This window comes from Anabrus simplex, chromosome 10 (assembly GCF_040414725.1).
Source record: "Anabrus simplex isolate iqAnaSimp1 chromosome 10, ASM4041472v1, whole genome shotgun sequence".
Lineage (NCBI taxonomy): Eukaryota > Metazoa > Arthropoda > Insecta > Orthoptera > Tettigoniidae > Anabrus > Anabrus simplex.
In genome coordinates, this window is record NC_090274.1 from 20,005,147 (window position 1) to 20,024,405 (window position 19,259).

The 19,259-nt window shown below is 37.5% G+C and overlaps 1 protein-coding gene across 1 annotated transcript in view; it reads left to right on the top strand.

The window, feature by feature from the left end:
• The window catches only part of dom (domino), a 485,316-nt gene that overhangs the window by 250,736 nt on the left and 215,321 nt on the right, over nucleotides 1–19,259 (top strand). Inside the window, exon 19 of the mRNA XM_067154429.2 lies at nucleotides 15,980–16,265. Coding sequence (XP_067010530.2) covers nucleotides 15,980–16,265 — 286 coding nt within the window. The remainder of the gene's footprint in view (nucleotides 1–15,979; nucleotides 16,266–19,259) is intronic.

Consider the following 19,259-nt stretch of genomic DNA (forward strand, 5'->3'; position numbering starts at 1 on the left):
TAATAACACTTGAGACATACGTCAACTTCAATACGGAACCAAAATGAGAATAGTCACTTGTAACATGGAATCAGTGTCTCGGATTTGAACGTTAGCCGAGGCTTGATTAATTTTCTGAAGAGAAATGAACTTTCTCTTCGACGAAGAACAACATTATGCCAAAAAATGATGAATAATTTCCACCATTGTCATCGCTTTGTGATTGAGAAGCGTGAAATGAAGGAATATTTGATCTCCCTTTATAGGAACCGCACGTCAGACGCCAATCAGTTTCCGTACGCCACAAAGTCGAAGAATCGATGAGAAAGGAACATATAGTGTTATCGTACGCGCTATCGAAAGCCAAAAACGATGTACTGCAATGCTTGCTGATGGCAGAAAGGTTACACTTTACATTGCTCTAAAACGAAAAACAATGCCTAAAGCAAAATTTCCGCGAGTGATCCACGTTCGTATTCAACAGAAAGGATGGATGGACACGTCAATCGTACAAGATTAGATACGAACGGTTTGGGGTAATGTAGCAGGGTCCCTTCTTCGATGCCCGGCCCTTCTCGTGTTGGATAGTTTTTTTTCTTTTTTTTTCGGTATGCCATTCAGGTCGTATTTTCAGCTCGTAATGAGAAGAATATTTTCTAGTGTCGGTACTTGAAACCCACGTGTCTAACTTACCTGATGTACCCTATTTGACTTTTCAGAAAAAATCTGACGCCGGAATTTTACGCTGTATGACGATAATCGCAAATAAGTTGAACCAATTGTCTTTATATTATATTTGATGTATCTTTTAAACGTAAATGAATTATAAATAATTTGTAAAGATCTGAATTCCATGAATAATTTACGCATCCGCAGTTTTCGCCTGTATTTTTCGTCAAAAAAGGGCGTTAATTACGCGAGAAAATATGGCATTATGGATTTTGTTGTGTGTGTCGGTGTGACATAAATATTATTATTCGTATGTAAGTGTCATAAATGAGAGTGATTAGGTACATTTTCTTGTAACCATTTTTATGTTTTCTTAGTTTAAGATTTTAAATTTAATGATCAATTCGCATTGTAACTGTAGGTATGTATGCCTTTTATCCTGAGCTATTTTCACGTAGACTGTGGTGAAATATGCGTGATGAAATCCAAGAATAAAAAATCTTCCTATTTTTGGGTTCTAAAAGTTGGCAGGTATGCCCTGTCGATGTCTATTCATAATGACCCAAAACTCCGACAGGTGTAAACAAACAAGCACATCAAGTTGTCCCAGTAACTTTTAGTTGAAGTTTAGCTATGATTTATTTTAATGGCCAGTGACCTAGATATTAGGTCCCTTTAAACCACAAACATTAATATTTTTAACTCCTGCTACCCAGCTATGCCAAAATTGTTAATAAAAATATGAGTTGCAAAAATTCCTCGGTGTGGAAATATTGTCAGAAGATTCAATCTTAATTCATCTTAAAATTGAACTGAACGACATTCACATTGAAAATGGTCTTTAAATGCACAAATTAACGTGTGGACAGTTATTATTACTTTTCTGATTACTAGTCATCAAAGTTAACCTAGAAATCGCTGGTGTAGAAGAATGCAAGTCTCGCACAACATGCTATAATTCTACCCGTCATTCAAGACACAAAATTACCATTACTAAGGTAAGAACTGAAATGGAAAGAATGCTACTCGATTGTTGCATCTAGTAGAAATTTACTAAAAGAAGGATATTATATTATACGAAAGATAGACAGAAACTATTACAAAATAGTTCTTGACTTTGGTTATGGGATTCGATGTCGTGGTGATGGCTTCGCTCCTCCTGCTGTTGCATTTGTAGAATCATGACAGCGCTCATATTTTTGCTGGTCTTCGTAGTAAAGGATTCTCAAGCTGAAATGCTCTCCATTGTAGTGTAGATCCTCTTGAAAGGTGTCTACGGGCACTGCTAATTTATTCATCCATTCTGGATATCTCTTTGGTTTCGAGCAAGCTGAAACTGACATAACATTAAGATATGCTCTGACCATGTGATAATTCACTGTGAAGGATATTTAGCTTGGATTGAACTATCAATAAGAGGAATGAGGTCTCTCGTCGTTGGCTTTAAGGTTTCACATTCCTAGAGGAGTGTGGCAACAGATATTACATTGGTTGTTCTGTAACAGTTTTCAGAGTCCGTTGGGTCACATCCCGCGTTTGGCATAACCCAGTCACGCTGACCTGGACATTTTCCACACATTCGCATGCTATAAATTTCTCCCTTGCTGTGTTGAGCTTACAGAAAGAAAAAGACATCATACTTGGTAAACGAGATAATACCTGGCCACTAGCTTTATCAAGCCTATCCCAATAGGAATATAAACTTTTCTACATAACGAATATTTTGATGCTATCTTACTTTGCTCACAATTTTCTTACGACAAGACTCCTAGAAATGAGGGTTTTTTGGTTATGTATCTTAACGACACGACAAGTTGAAGTATTTCAAGATTGATCTTGATTCTTGAATCTTGGGGCCAAAGCATGTACAGTTTATGTAAATTTACTAGTCTTTTTTAAGACACATTCTGTTTTGTTGACTAAGTTGGAATAATTACCTATTTTTTTAATAGCACTGATTCTCTCATTCTTAAAATTACTTGTCTTAGAACTCAGTGCACTGAAAGTCGATATAATGTAAGTTATTTGATATATTTCACAATCTTTTATATATGTAATTTATATAAGTACTGTAATAGACACGGAATTTATAAGTTTACAGATATTTTCATGAAGTGTTTTTACTGATCTCTATGGTTTTGGTAGATAGTACAGTAAAACTTTGTTTATACATTTTCCAGGGGACCAAAGGAAAAAGAAAACCATATAAGTGTGAAAAACACTTACATGAAATTCTGTAAATATGAAGATGAGTTATGTTCCAAAGTATATCTGGCAATATGAAACAATATAAACAGAAAAGAAATCCACGCAATACCGAAAGAGGGAAAAGGGTCACTTTATTGAATAAAGTAGTCCGTGATTTTGGTTGTGTTTTTTTGTTGGTCGTGGCCACGGCATGAACTGCATTCGCAAACCAGTACATTTTAGCCATTAATTCCTCAGAAACGTTACGGCGCATCACAAAATGTTTGACAGCCCATAGAGCATTGACAGCATCATTAAGGGTCACTGATTATTCTGTGGCTTTTTGGTAACATCGTCGTAGCCTTCATGATTACATTCCTCACTCAGACCCATTTGTGAGTCTTCAGCAATCTCTGAGATGATGGCTTCTGCAGTAATGAGCTTAGCGTCAACATTTACGTAATCGTCGAATGATGCCTCCTGTTCCCATTTCCTCCATTCGCCGTCATCAGGAGCATCACCATCATCTTCGGTGATATTACAATTATCATCAGAACTACCTCCAATTCCAGCTTCTCGGAAACGATTTTGAACTGTTAAGTCATTGCGGATCGTGGACGGCGAAAGACGTTGAAGATTGCTCCTATACTCTGGGCCGTGGACGGTGTAAGACGTTTAATGTTCCGCGCGAAGCAACGCTGTATATATTCGTCATCTATGCATTCTTACACCTTAGTCAGCGTTACTGGTTGTAGCAGGAAGTTGGTTGACTTTTTTGAGACAATCCTGGCGTTGAGTGGGCTCATGTTTATCTTAGCTGTTTTAGCGGGAATATCTCTGCACTTCCTCGCGCGTCAAGATGGTACTTGAGAGTCCAGTGCAGTGCGTGTCGTTCTTACAGAGTGTAGTAAAATGGCTTATAAAAAGAAAGTTTATTACGGAAGATTAATTATTAGATATTGTTCACAATGATTATTCTGGTGATGAACTTATTCCTGAAATAGACTCAGATAGTGAAAGTGAGAGTGACGAGGAAATTCCGATTCGCGAATCCCGTAGGCCTATAAAGGAAAGTGAAGTGCCGGATACATATCATCCTAGTTATTGTCCACCTGTTCCATCGATTAGAGAGGATTCAGGTATAATTGTTCAAACAGAAAATGAGCAGGATATTTTGAGTTAGGTGAGTATTTTCATGAATGACGAATTTTATCAGTATGTGTGTGAGCAGACCAATCTATGTGCGAGTCAAGTGATAGGCGCAGCGCCCCGGCCTTTCACGAAGAATTCGTTCATGCAATCGTGGAAACCAATTATTCCAAAATCCTGATCTGAAAATGTACTGGACCGAAGACCCTGTTTTTCATACCCCGATATTTTCTAAGTCAATGTTCCGAACACGCTTCCTTCATATTCTTTCTTTTCTTCACTACAGTGACAGTAATCATTATGCTGAATGTACAGATAGGCTGTATAAAATTAGACGTATTTTGGAACCTGTGACACCAGATATCACACCCTAAATATTTACTACAGTTTAGCACAAAGTATCATGTTTCTAACATTTATAGTTCAGGAGTAATGGTAAATTTTATTAAGTAATGCACGTTAAGAGGGCCGGGCATGAAAATGGCTGGTCCAGGCATTCAAGTGTCCCGCTCAGAGGCAGGTACTGAACATGTTAAGTTCAGAAACACGGTGCCATGGTGCTGTGTTATAATGCATTGCTTATCAGAAGAAAAGAAAACAGTTTATTTTAATTTATTGTTTTTAATTTGAAGACTCAAGATTATTATAACAACTCAGAGAATCATGTCTTTCAGGGCCGCTTCACACTAGGTAACCGAAATCAGCTACAGAGTAGCTTATCTGAATTTCTTGTCGCCGAGCGGTAGCCCGCTGCGCTTCTTAGCAGTGTTCCTCGCCCTAGTGCCAGCTTTCATCATCTTCTTGCCTCTTGTTATTGTTGAAAATAAAGAAGGGAAGAGAGTGTCATAGGTTTCGTTCACATCCTATGTTGAAAGATCATTTGGAAAAGGACTATTCTATAAATTATTCGATTATATGCGTGATAGGTTTATTAGTTACTTCAGGATGTCAAGCAAACATTTTGTAAACTCTTCGAAAGTTTGAAAGATGATATTACGGCAATGAAGAATTGAGAAAAAATAACTTCGAGGAGGTAGTTGAACTGAGATGGTCATTACATGAGGCCATGCATTTCTCTTCTCAACTCTGTTGCTACATTCGTCACATTTTAAGTCCAGATGGTTGTATAATTCGTGCAGTCGAACCTCCCTTCTGCGGACACCGTCTGTTCCGAGGAAAAATGTGTGTTACGAGAGGTGTCCACTAAAACAAGTTTGTAAAATTAATCGAACATTTTAACGGCAAAGAACCTTAAATATAAGAATACATGTCTTTATTTTTATTATTCTAAGTCATTTCTGTGTTAGTCTTTCATAGAGAATTATTATAAGTGATTTTACATTATTTACAAACATTACAACTTCGTGAAGCTTCGTCTGTGTAAATTTAAGCACGTTTTCTTAACTGCGATATTCTCAAAAACAGAATTAAGTCTGTTAAATGGTTCCATAGTGTTCTCGCTGTAGTCGCGGTTCAGCGTGACACACAAATTATTTATCTGTTTAAGCATATTTTGTCCCTGCTTCATTGACAGAACGTCTTGTTCTTCTTCCGCCTCACCGTCATTGTTACTTTTTGTTCCTGATTCGGGCTCTGTAAAACGATAATAAGTTTCATTCAAAATGATCCTTTTATACGATGAATGAAGTCTGCTATGGATAAATAGAAATATTTACGAAGTGCAATGAATTAAATTAAAGCAGAAAATTTAGCTTAAAAGAATTAAAAGCTGTCTATCACAAGAGGAAAATGAATGAGGAGTTGAGGTGCAAACAAACATGAACCTTACAAGACGTGCAACACACAATTACTGTATAATTTTTTAAAAACAGAAAGCTTAAAAAAAAAAAAAAAATTTAAATCAGATGTAAGGCTTTTCGGGCGCTTGCTCTATTAACCAGCGTTTCGTCTTAGGTGTGACACTGGACTCATCAGAGTGGTATGTGTCAGCCCTACCCAGACCTAACCGCAAAGTGCATCCAGGAGACGGCACTGCCAGTCGCCCTCGAGATCATCACAGCAATCCAGCGTCCGTTGCTAAAGTCTGAAGTTCATCATATTCATATCGAACCTCTACCTCTGCTTGTTCATTACTCTAGATATATCAATGCCGCGTTTTGCAAGGCATTTCCTGATTGTGGTTTCGCTGGCGGCATTCCAGGCTGCCATTGGGTGGTATGAATAAAAATTAGAATATAGTATGTACTGAAATTTTCTGAGTATATACTCCACTTCATAAGAATGAAGTTCATGAGAATGTACTCACTAGCGGAGTATATACTCGTGTTATGGAGATGGTGTAGTATATACGCACCTTCCTAAGAGTCTGAGAGTAGTTTCTCATATGTGCTATGAATAAAAGGGGGTACCTTCTCAGATTGACGAGTATATACTCACTTTGTTTTGAGTATGGCTGATAGTTGTCTGAAGCTTGAGTATATACCAATTTTTAGCTTCTGAGGAGAAATAACATGCCTGAGTTTATTAATAATGTGGTGCCTCCTGGAAAATTTACAAGGAGAGAAGTGAATATGTAGACTCTAATAATTTTAAAAGTCTATATCGTTTTTCCAAAGTTAATGTGGACTGGTTAAAACTATACTTATTTGGACTGGAGAAACTGGAAACAAGAGGTAGTGTTGTTAAAAACATAGTAAAATTAAAAGCATTTTTAAGATTGGTAGGTGACCCAGGATTCCAGTGTGGCATAGGAGAAGATCTTGGAATCCACCAAACAACTGTGTCTAAAAATCTTGTTGAGGCTATGGACCGCATCATGGCTAAAGCTGCAGTGTAGATAAAATTTCCTCAATCAGATATGGGATTTGAAGTTGCAAAACAAGAGTGGCAGGAAAAGTATTACTTTCCAGCAGCGGTAGGTGCTCTGGACTGCACTCATGTTGGAATTAATAAGCCTACACATAATGGTGATGAATATATAAACAGGAAAGGTTATACAAGTATTACTGTACAGGCAACGTGGAATGCCAAGGAAGTTTTTACCAGTGTCGATGCATCGTGGCCTGGATCTGTGCATGATTCTCGAGTCTGGAGAAATTCAGCTGTCCAGACAACAGTAAGTCTGAATAGGGTAAATGCGTTACTGTTAGCGAATAGTGGCTATGGTATTGCACCTTGGCTTATGACACTGTTCAGAAATCCACAAACATCTCAAGAAATTGCTTATAACAGGTGCATTACCAAAGAAAGAGTTGTGATCGAACGATGTTTTGGGCAACTAAAACATTTCCCAATTCTTCAGCACTAATTACGCCTATCTTTAAATAAAGTGCCAAAACTGATCATTTGTTGCTGTGTGTTGCACAATATTGCCAAGTACTTACAGGATGAGGACCCTGAACAACAACAACCATTAGGTGGCAATGTAAGGTTAGAAGATGGAAATGAGGATGACATGGCAGCTGCTGCAAATATCAGATGGAATGGTGAAGCTAGATGAAATGAATTGGCAGAGATAAAATATCAAGGTGTTTTTGAGTTGCAGCAAATACCAGTGTCGCTCTGTTTATTGTTCACAAAAAAAAAAAAAAAAAAAAAATGCAAAACAGTTTATTTTAAAATATATATATATATATATATATATATTCGACTATCATTCTTTCATCTCTGATTTTTTTTCTGTGAGTTCCAACACTCTTATCTGCTTTAACAGCACGAAGCGCTGCAGGTCTGTGTATTTAGAGTTCTGATTTTGTCATTTTTATAGTTGTCCAAAACACTTCATTTTCGTTTAGGGGTCGCTACTTTTAGAGAGTTGACGATTTCTACAGGACTCCCTTCTTCTCCCTCTTCCAATACTACAAATTCCACTACAGGTGGAGGAATATGTTGTGGCTGAACTTCAGGAAGCCCTACTCCAACCGCAGTTGCTCCTACGGGGAAAAAAGAAAAGAAAAAAAAAACCCGTTTTAATTCACTAATTCAGTTCTCTACGGACAATTGAATTAAACGGAGCTAAAATTCCGGGCCCAGAATTCAAACCCGGTACTCTGAACCAAATGCCTAGGTGCTATTTGGTTCTTATAAAGCAACAAGTAGAAATATCTTAACCTTAAAGTTTGTAGTGTTGGCACAAAAAATACTGAACTTTCTACAACCTCTATAAACCTGTTCAAGAACATAATCGTGAATATACTGTAGGAACATACCTGGAATTCGTGTCAATGTTGGATTAGTATCCCCATGCAACAGCTCGTGGATAATATTCTCCCAGTCCTTCAGCACTATCCTTTTATGCCCGGGTGGTTTAGGTCACACTTTTGTTTCACCCTCATTTTCATATTGTTTATCCTTTTCGTAATGGTGCCGATCTCAACTCTCTTGCCGCACATGGCTATCAATTTCGTTTGAATTGCCTCCAACGATTCGGATTTTTCTTTCCGAACCGCCGGCAGTTGGGACTTACTAAAAAGTACCGCGTGTTCCCGCAATATATTTGCAAATGTTATCGGATGATTACTTTCCATATCGACGAACTTGATGAACAATCAGTGCAAACTACAAACTAAATTGGATCCAGTTGAGGTTATGTTGCGATTCGAACCAAACAAGATAACGGTTGACGATCGTACACAACATGAGTATCTACTCAGTTTCAAACGATCTACATGGCGGTGCGCTTGAGTATCTACTCCATCGGAGGAGAATCTTTTTATTCTTACCAAATGGAGTACATATTACTTGGGCTGAGAATATACTCCTACTAAATGCGCATGCTCATGAGTATATAGTTTAAGTGCTCACGTTTTATTCATACCACCCATTGTCCACGAAACTTCATCGCCAACATTGATCTTCTTCATCAAATCAAATGCTGAGTCTCCTTCATCCATGTGTGCCACTAACGACCGTAAAACCCTTTTACAATAGTCTAATTTGAATGCTTGAATTATTCCTTGATCATGAAGATGAAAAGTGGTTTTGGGTGGAAGGAACAAGACTTTTACATTTGAAAGCTGTATTTCTAGATGACACGTAGCATTATCTAGCATTAAGATCTCGTTACAGTTTCTGGCCTTCATCTTGGAATCTAAAGCTAAGAGCCAATTCTCGAATATTGCTGACGTCATCCATGCCTTTTTATTTGCATACCATTCGATACCAAGACAATGTAAATCCATGTTTTTACAGCACCTGGGTCTAGAGGATTTACCGATTATTAGAGGATTTTCCTTTTCACCGAGTGCGTTGAACGAAACATGATTCTTTCTTTTAACATTTTCGCACACTTGCACCTTTCATTTGGTAAAGTTAGTGACTTCTTTGGGATCGCCCTAAAGAACAGACCAGTTTCATCAGCATTCAAAATGTCTTTCAGTTCGGAACTATTCAAAATGTCTGGTAACCTATCTTTCCAATCTGTTACTTCACTCGCAGACACATCACCACCTTCTCCACAGTCTGTTTTGAAACTAACGTTAAGGACGTTTTCTAAAACAATCTAACCAACCATTGCTAGCCGCAAAATTCCCAACTTTCAGATTATTTGCGATTTCTTTAGCTTTTTCTTGTAAGATTGGTCCGCCCACACACGGTTTCTTCACTCGAGCACACTTGAACCACTCATGTACCGCAACGTTTACTTCTGAAAAAAAAAACCTGACTCCCACTTTCTTTTCACTCCTCGATTCCTATTTTCCTCCCACTCCTTTAAAATTTCAGTTCTATTCTTCACAATAGTGTTTGAGATTTCCCGCTGTTGAATTTTTCGGCAAGCTTTCTCACTCAAAGTCCCTTGTCACTTTATATAATCATATTTCTTCTTGCCTCGAGATCTAAACACGATCATCCCTTGTTACTAGTGTTTAACGGACAATTGAAATTCCACGGTATTTCTGTCACGCTAATTAGAGCCTGTCCTGTCTTTTCCTTCTCATGTTGACCACCTGAGCTCGACCTTGTCGGCGACAATCCAAGTTATGAATAGAATGATGCAAGAAGGGAAGAAAGTCCCCAGGTAACTTGTGAGTTAGTAGTCTCTGGCAGCATTTCTGAGCAGTTAGAATTCTCGGAATAGGCCTATACATCACTAGGTAGAACTGCATTCCGATGTACCGTCTCTCCCCTTGCACTCGAAATACAGTAGAAATCCGCTATAGCGAGTATGGCATATAACAAGAACTCCGTTATAGTGATGACTTTTTCTGTCCCTTCAAAATTCCTATATTAAACTGTGTATCGTCCTTCGGTTACAGCGAGAACCAAATCACTGACGCATCCGTTATTACGAGCGATTAAGCGCGGCCGATTTTTTCCGTTACCGATATTTATGCACCCCAGTGATGATATTGCATGCGATCGATTACTTTCGGCATCGTGTCCTCGCTATGTGCACTAGCGAGTTCTGTCGTCGTCATTTGAAGGCTATGTTGGAGTTGATAAGTAATACCCTTTGACTGCTGTTCTCTAAAGAAAATTCAAAATGAAAGAGGATAACACGTTTTCGTAATAAATGCGTAAATAACGTGTCCGATAACGGTTGTTAACTCATTAAAAATTAAGGCTGACTAAACCCCCACTTGATTTAAGGATAAATACTGCAGTTAAGTAAGAATGGGGTACACCTTGAGATATGGCAGAGTGCTTAATTGATTTCAGAGGTTAGTTTATATTTTGTCGCGTCTGGTTAAATTACGGAAATGCTATTATGAAAATTTATAGCGAAGGTTTATCATTTCCCTACTGGCGCTTGAAATGTGTTTTCATCATACGCATAGTATGGTTAAGTTAGGATACGTGACGCTGTTTGAATAAGAAAGCTGAAACATTTGCAACAAAATGCGATCGATAATCTTCGGTACGTAATAGTTTTCTCACTTTGTGCATTTGCGAGCTTTCTCGTTGACATTCAAAGGCGATGTTGGAGTTGATTAGTAATACCCTTCGACTGCGTTTCTCTAAAGAAAATTCGAAATGAAAGAGGATAACACGTTTTCGTAATAATTGTGTAAATAACGTGGCCGATAGCAGTTGTTAACTCGTTAGAAATAAAGACTGAAGTAAATTATATCTTAATTTTAATGTTATATACGGAAATAAGTACTAAGAATGTGATACACCTCAAGATATGGCAGAGTGCATCACTGATTTCAGTGGATATTTCATATCTCCTCGCGTCTAGTTAAGTTTCGGAAATGCTATTTAACTTGCATGTAAATTTTTTGCGAGGAGGTTATTTCTTTACATGCGTTTCAAACATGTTTTCATGATACATATACGGTTAGGTTAGGTGACTCTGTTGAAGAACAAAGCTGAGGTATTTGCCACAGAAGTCTCTGGAGTTATACCCTATTTCTCCAAATCCAAGACTTTTTTTTTCTTCTAAGAATCCCATGCGAAAACTCAAGGGTTGTTGCATTTTGGGCCTAACAGAAAGTTAATGGATACCACTGGCAACTACCGCGGTAACCACGCTTCTTTTCACACGCGCACAGAACTTGTTGACGATAAACTACCACCTCTTTACTATGCATTGCTAGCCGCGACAACCGGTTGTTCAGTGCCTGTGTTTTTCTCAAATCTGCAGAATGGCATCAACACGCGATCCTTCGAATTCTTAGAAAAGCCATGGCTACTCAGTGGCAGAGTTATAACGCTTCTATTGTACTTGACGCTTAGTAAAATTAAGTTTTATAGACAGCAGGAATATTTTCGTGATGGATAGTCGTACTGTAAAGGTACGTGGAAAAGGTATTGCCGGCAAATTCTCAACGGGTTCTAGTCGATATTATGATACCAATTTTAAGTTAATGGTTATTAAACACTCGGAAATGTAGAATAATTGTACAGCCGCAAGAAAATTCATTGTAATCCATGTATGAATAGACCTTAAGGTTACCTACAGGCTGATGATGTCCTCAACAAGGGGCAAAACATGTCCCTGAGAAGTGTATAGAGTATTATGTAGATTTCATCCACATAGCACGTGGCTTGTATTGAATAGGTGGTGATAATAGAATAAATTATTTTTGTGATTATTTGCTTATTCAATTTTACCGTTCCAACTATAATAATATTGGAGGTGATGGTGATTGAAGATGAGTATAAGAATGAGAAAAAAGTCGTGAAGGAATGATCGATTGATTAATAACCCAAGAGGGAGTCATGAAAGAAAGGACGAATCACTTTACATTAGGTGCTGTAATATCACATATTCGGAAGAAAACTAAAATGAAGGCCTCCAATATAGAAAGCCCATACAATTGATCTACAATAACATTACATTGACCATTGTTCTTGTGATGTGCTTTGTGTATTCTGCTGCTATTTATCTACGATAAATGGAATTACTGCTGCATTTCGACTATTAACAGCCTGCCAGAATATTGGCGGGAAGAAGCTGGGGAGTTGTGAGTTGGATCTCTTTCTTTAGCATGGCATTCCTGTGGTTCATAAATTTTCTGATACTACTGGTACGTAACACACTGGATCATCATAGTACACACTGGATTATCATAGTATTCCACCTATTCGATCCCTACTCTGAGGTAGTGATTTGAATGAGCAATGTGCATACTTAGACGGAATAATTACACAGGAGTGTTCACGGCTGTCTGCAGCCTGGTCATTCTAGCCCTGGAACTTTGAACTGTTAGATTGACACCGTAGTACTTTTCGCTAAAAGTGAGAATATGTTCTGTTTTCATTTTATCGAATATTTCTTATGAAAGCATTGCTTTTAATTGTGACATTCATACTGGCATCATTGTAATGACATGTTGCCTTCAGTTGGGAAAACTATAAGGACAGTCTTCCTGAGAATTCCATAGCGAAGGAGGGTACATCAGCTAGTTATTTGATCTTCGCATAATCACGCGGGCGCTTGATGCAATATATTAATCTATGCATTTGCTAAGTAATGGCATCTAAGTGCATGACTCTCACATGTGGAGCATGAGTTCACATTATTTTCGGTAGGCTTATCGGAGACTGATCATCTCACATACTTCCTTTGAGGGAATAGAGATGTGTAATTTTTAGCCTTGTAACCTCGTATAGCAACAGTCGGGCTTTGAGACAATAAGTGTTGTAAATATATCGTAGTACTGTATTGCGCAAGATATGTAGAATAAGCAATTTTGACCAATTGTATCTCCTGATTTCTCCTGATTTTTCCTGATTTTCAAATCAAAATCTCCTAATTTTTGGTTTTGTAAAGTTGGCAGGTATATCGTACTATATATTTTCCTTCTTCTATTGCGTTTCCCACAGTGGTGGGGTCGCGGGTGCGAACTGTGTGCCCATGTGAATCTGGCCTTATTTTATGGCCATGTACCCTTCCTGATGCTAACCCTATGTGCATTCACTATTGTTTGTTTCTGGAGTAGTTGGTAGTGTGCTTTGTTGTATGAGTATGAAGAGGAGAGTGTGGGCACAAACACAGACCATACTGTAAACAGTTAAAATTTCCGGACCCACTGGGAGTCAATAGGAAGCCGATAGGTTTACATTTAGCCAAGGATCGGGACATCATTAATCTATATACATATATATAAAATGAAGAGTTTTGTCTGTACATTGTTCGGAATATGTAAAGGATTGTATTTCTGTATCAGTTGTGTCCACAGAAGCAAGGAAATGCACTTTTTAATTTTTCGTAATTTCTGTCTGTCTCTCTGTATGTATGTACACGCATCACAAGAAAGCGGCTGAAGAGAATTGAATGAAAATCGGTATGCAAAGTCAGGGAATAAGTCTCTATAATCTAGGCCATAAATAATTTTATTCACGCTGACTAAAATGGTACTTTAGGGGAAGGCCTAATATTTAATTTTTAAATATTTATGTTATTAGTGGTCCTATCTCAATAAAAATCGGTATGCAAAGTCAGAGAATAAGTATCTATAATAATAATAATAATAATAATAATAATAATAATAATAATAATAATAATAAATAATTTTATTAATGCTGAGTGAAATGGTAGTATAGAGGAAGTCCTAAAATTTAATTCTCAAATTATGTTATTAGTGTTCGTATCGATAAATATTACATAACTAAAGTCATATAGTATTAAATTTATGATCAATTATGTCTTATACAAGACAACCCTTAAGTTTTCGCATGAGATTCTCGGATTCGGAGAAATACAGTTTCACTCCAGACGTTTCTGTGGCAAACACTTCAGTTTTCTTCTTCAAACGGCATCACCTAACCTATTATTACATGTGATAAATATCATTTTTGGTCCGTATTGATGATATTTGATTGAAATAATTACATTAAGTTATTTATAAGACCACCTAATCAATACAAAATTGTCTTGGATGATTTACATAAATTTGTTAACTAATAGTGGTACATGTTTCGCCTTCACTGAAGGCATCATCAGCCACAGTCTTAACCTTAAATTAAAAATAAGCGTCTAAATAACATGTAATAATGAAATGAATTTCAAAATCTTGAAGAGATTTGAAGCAAAATAACATTAAAAATAAAAATGATGGTTTAAAAATACAATGTGCTGAGATATAATGGTGGAAGTATTAACAAAATTAACATTAGAAGGCTGCTAAAATATGTGCAATGGATAAAACAACAGATTGTTATACAACAAGTAGTAAGATTGCATAAAAATAAAGTTGATAGTCTGGCGGTTATAATTAGACGATGGCGAAAAATCGTATATAATCAAAGTAAAGAAGAGAGAATAAAAGGCAAAGTTAGTCGAGAGATCCGAAGTTAAGCATGATCTTGAAGATAAAAGATGAAAGTCAGAGGCATATGGTGAAGTTGTAGAACACGTTGAGGATATGAAGTTGTAGAATAGAAGTTGAAGAACAGTTTCAAATAGGATCTCTATGGACCATCTCAAAATTTGAAGTAATGCTCAAATGTTGTAAATTGTTTGTAGATATTCTAGTTGAAAAAGCATATAATAGAGGTATCTGTAAAAGGAAGCAAGAAACGTAGAGTTAATTGTGTGAAAAGATATTTGAAAATATTGAAGTAGAATCGTGTGCACTTACCATTTGACGGTGACAAAGATAGCTTGTAACATTATGAGTTAGAAGTATTTGCAACAGTAGACTTCTTGCTACGTGTGTTATAGCTGAAAGGCATAAATTCACCACAATAGAACAAGACCTCCATATCCTAAAAAGAGTCGATAAATGTAAACTCATGACAGAATATGAAAACTTATTTATTTTCCTCGACCAACATTTTAATAAAGATAAGAACCTAAATGACACTATTGATAAATAAAGCCCCTTGTATGAACAGATTCTTATAATATTACGAGAATCAACTCCCGTCACCAACATATTCCTAAAAATCTTCAGTCTCACATCAATTAGCGTTCCCACCTCCCCTACAGCTAATATACCCCCCTCCCTTCCCCCCGCCGCTAGTACCTCTAATTCAAATACAACCAATAAACCCATAGCCACACCCACCGTAACATCGCTCCCTCCAATAGCCTTACACTGATACAACACGCGCAGTAATACACTTTCTTCCTTCCCTCCCACCAATAGCAGCCCCCCTCCAATAGTTACGTCAACGCAAACAGATCCCCCTCCAGCACAAACCTGCAGCATTGTCCTTTTCTTGGAAATCATACCTTTACGCGCAAGTTTGGTACTGTGAGCAACTCACTATAATACATACAGGATTTTTTTGGGACCGGGAAAAAACCCGGGTATAAGTGTGAAACATATAAGAGTTTTACTGTAACAAGGATGGGAAATTGCCGCCTGTCGGTCGGACTTTGTAATGATGTCAAATATACTCCTGTAGCTTAATAATTACATAAGTGACGTGCATTAGCCTAAAAGTAGATGTTGCTTTATGTGTAACTTCCCTGTGGCAACACAGAAGTTACTATGCGGCAAATGTAGGGTTAATGTACCTCTGAGAACTGCACTTTGAGAAGCACTTATCAGGAATGTAACTGGGCTATTTTAATAGGACAATGTTGGCAGGTTGCTTTTTTCCCAGTGATTTTGGGTAATGCTTTTCTCTCTCTTTTCAGCATGTGAGCTTGTATTTTCTCAATCTTCTTTTGGTTGAACTGGAATTCTCCTGCTTAGCGTATGTGGCGCATCGTGTCAAGCGAGCCAAAGTTCCGAAGAAGTTGATTGAGGAGATTGACTCTGCTCCAGAGCCACCTCCTCGCTGCCCCTCAGGGCAAATTCGAATTCATGTACGTCAAAATCCTTCTGTTGGTTACTTAAATGGTGGACCTCCTGCGAACATGATGGGTAATCGGCCAGGAATATCCCCTATGGTGGCTGTTCCTCCACAAGGAATGAGTCAAGGTATATTTATAAGCTTTCACATTTGAATAAAGTTAGAAATTCATGTAAACATTATATCCTGTAGTATTCTCTTTTTATACCCTGTCATATATCCTTCCTTCATAAATTTAATATGAAGTAGACATATAACTCTGGAAAAGTATTTTGCTAATATACGAGAATTGTTTGGAATAATAAGGTTGCAAGAGAGCCTCCGTGGCTCAGACGGCAGCGCGTCGGCCTCTCACCGCTGGATACCGTGGTTCAAATCCCGGTCGCTCCATGTGAGATTTGTGCTGGACAAAGCGGAGGCGTGACAGGTTTTTCTCCGGGTACTCCGGTTTTCCCTATCATCCTTCATTCCAGCAACACTCTCCATTCTTATTTTATTGCATCTATCATTCATTTATAAATCACTTTGGGAGTGGCGACCCCATCGTACTAACAGCCTATATCTGCTTCATTCATTACATCCCCGACCCGGTTAATAACTGGAAAACAGGTTGTAGGTTTTCATTTTTAATAAGGTTGCAATGATGCAGTAAAGTTACAAAATGGTTCTTTTATCAGAAAGACATAAGACCTGGAAATGTAAATTTTACAGACTCAAAAAAGTTTTTCCTCCAATGTCTACCACTTAGTCGCATCTCCTGATAAGTTGTCGATCACAAGTAAACACTGACCTTTCATTGTGTTTTCCTGTTCTGTGTTCCATTCATTTTGTCTGACTTTCTATAGTAGACTCGAATTGCATTTGTGTGTTCCTTTCCTATACCTAACATTACAAAGCTTTTAAAAGTTTCAGGGTCCACCTAATTCAGTCCTATACCATTTGCTGTGTAGGTTTAATTACAACATATTTTGTTTATTCAGAACTAGTTTTGACACTATACTGTGTCATCAGCTGAACAGAGGCATTCGAAAACTGGCAATCATATAAATATTATTAACATTATCAAAAATTAAAGTCATAGTGCTTCATTACGCTTCGCTGAGTCAACGACCTTCTGAGGTGAACCATATAAATATTTGTTATTGGACACGATCTTATATCTTGCTTTCCCTTCAAGACATAACTATTATATTTATTATTATTCACAGGTTCCGCATTTAAACTGGGAAACGTAGTTCTTGTTAATAGCTTAAGGACTTAATTTGTACGCTTCTTCCTCATCAGGCCCGTTTCACAGAACAATACTGTCAAAAAGGACACTACATAACTTCCTGAATCTGTTTTTATGAATGCACTATACGCAGAATTACGAGGTGTATTTAATTAAGCACAAAGTGTTTTATGAATGGATCTATTTTAATAACTTTGTTAATGAATTTTAATTTCAATTCACCATAAATTACAAAAATTACAGCGAACCTGATCGCATAGGGTTTCAATAATTTGGTGCAACATCCCCGCAAGTCTTCGACTTGTTGAGAAAGGAAGGACAAACACTATATCTTTTTAAATATATATATTCATTTTAATTGTAAGATCATAAGATTTTAATTAGTGCTAATGTTAATGATAAAACAGTAAAAGTCCGTTATAGCGAGAATTCACAACGGCGAAAAATTTACTCGCTTTAGCGGATTGTCGTTATATCCGATTTTTTGTAAGATTCGGGAAAACCCCCAATCACATCAGTATGAAATGGCAATCAGTTTGTTAAAAACTTGCGTTTTTGCGGGTAATATCCACAATACGGCTTGTCGTTTTTCGGAATCCGATATTGCGTGGAAGCGTGTTTAATTCGGAAAATAATATATTAACGTATTTCTCCGAATCCAAAACGATCCCCACTTTTTCCTTCAAAAATTTTTAATGAGGCTTAAAAGTGCTTTGTAAAATCAGATGAATGTCTTTCTTACAGAGTACGCATTTTTAGACTATTTGTAGACGTTGAACATTGGCTTTAGTTATGCCGTATTTTTTGCGAATGTACATTTATGCTTTATTTCAGCGGGTTTAATAACCATTAACTTAAAATTGGCATCATAAGATCGAAGGGATCTTGCTGAAAATTTGCCGCAAATACACATTCCACGCGTCTCTACACTATGACGATCCATCAGGAAAATATTCTTGCTTACTATAAAACAGTTGCTTTCACTCAGCGTCTGATATAACTGGCTGCCGCTACACGCACGTCTTGCTTGCCAGATTCGGCCAACTTCAGCGCCTAGCGATGTATAGGTCTTAATCGCGGACTTTGAAAGTCAACGAACGAGTTTATTGTGCCGCGGTATGGCAATTCCGCCCTTGCATTTTTGTACACATACCACACAATTTCATCTTCGGCTTCTTTAGAGCGTCCTTGTTGCAGGCCACTGAATGCATTTTTTGGCAGTACGCATTTTTAAGCTATGTTTGTCTTCACGGTAACTTGATATTGGCTTTAGTTAGGAATATGCCGTATTTTCTTGTGGCTGCACAATTATTATAAATTTCCGAGTGTTTAATAGCCATTAACTTAAAATTGGCCTCATCACATCGACGAGAACCCGTTGAAAATTTGCCGGCAATACCTGGTCCACGTATCTTTACAATACGATGTTCCATCACGAAAATATTCCTGCTGTCTATAAAACTTTATTTTACTAAGGGCCAGGTACAGCAGACGCGATATAACTCTGGTAATGAGTAGCCGTAGCCTTTCTAAGAATTCGAAGGCTCGTATGTTTTGATGCCATTCTGCAAATTTAAGAAACGTTTTTGTAGAGGATAACAGAATGTCATTCTTTCTTCACTATTTTCCGAGAAATACGGTATCACACCAGAGGCTTCTGTGGCAAACATTTCAGTTTTCTTCTTCAAACGGCTTCACCTTACCTAACCGTATATGTACCTATCATGAAAACCTATTTGAAACGCATGTACAGAAATGATAACCTCCTCGTTAAAAATTTACATACCGGGCGAGTTGGCGTGTGGTTAGCGCGCAGCTGTGAGCTTGCATCCGGGAGATAGTGGGTTCGAATCCCACTGTCGGTAGCCCTGAAGATGGTTTTCCATGGTTT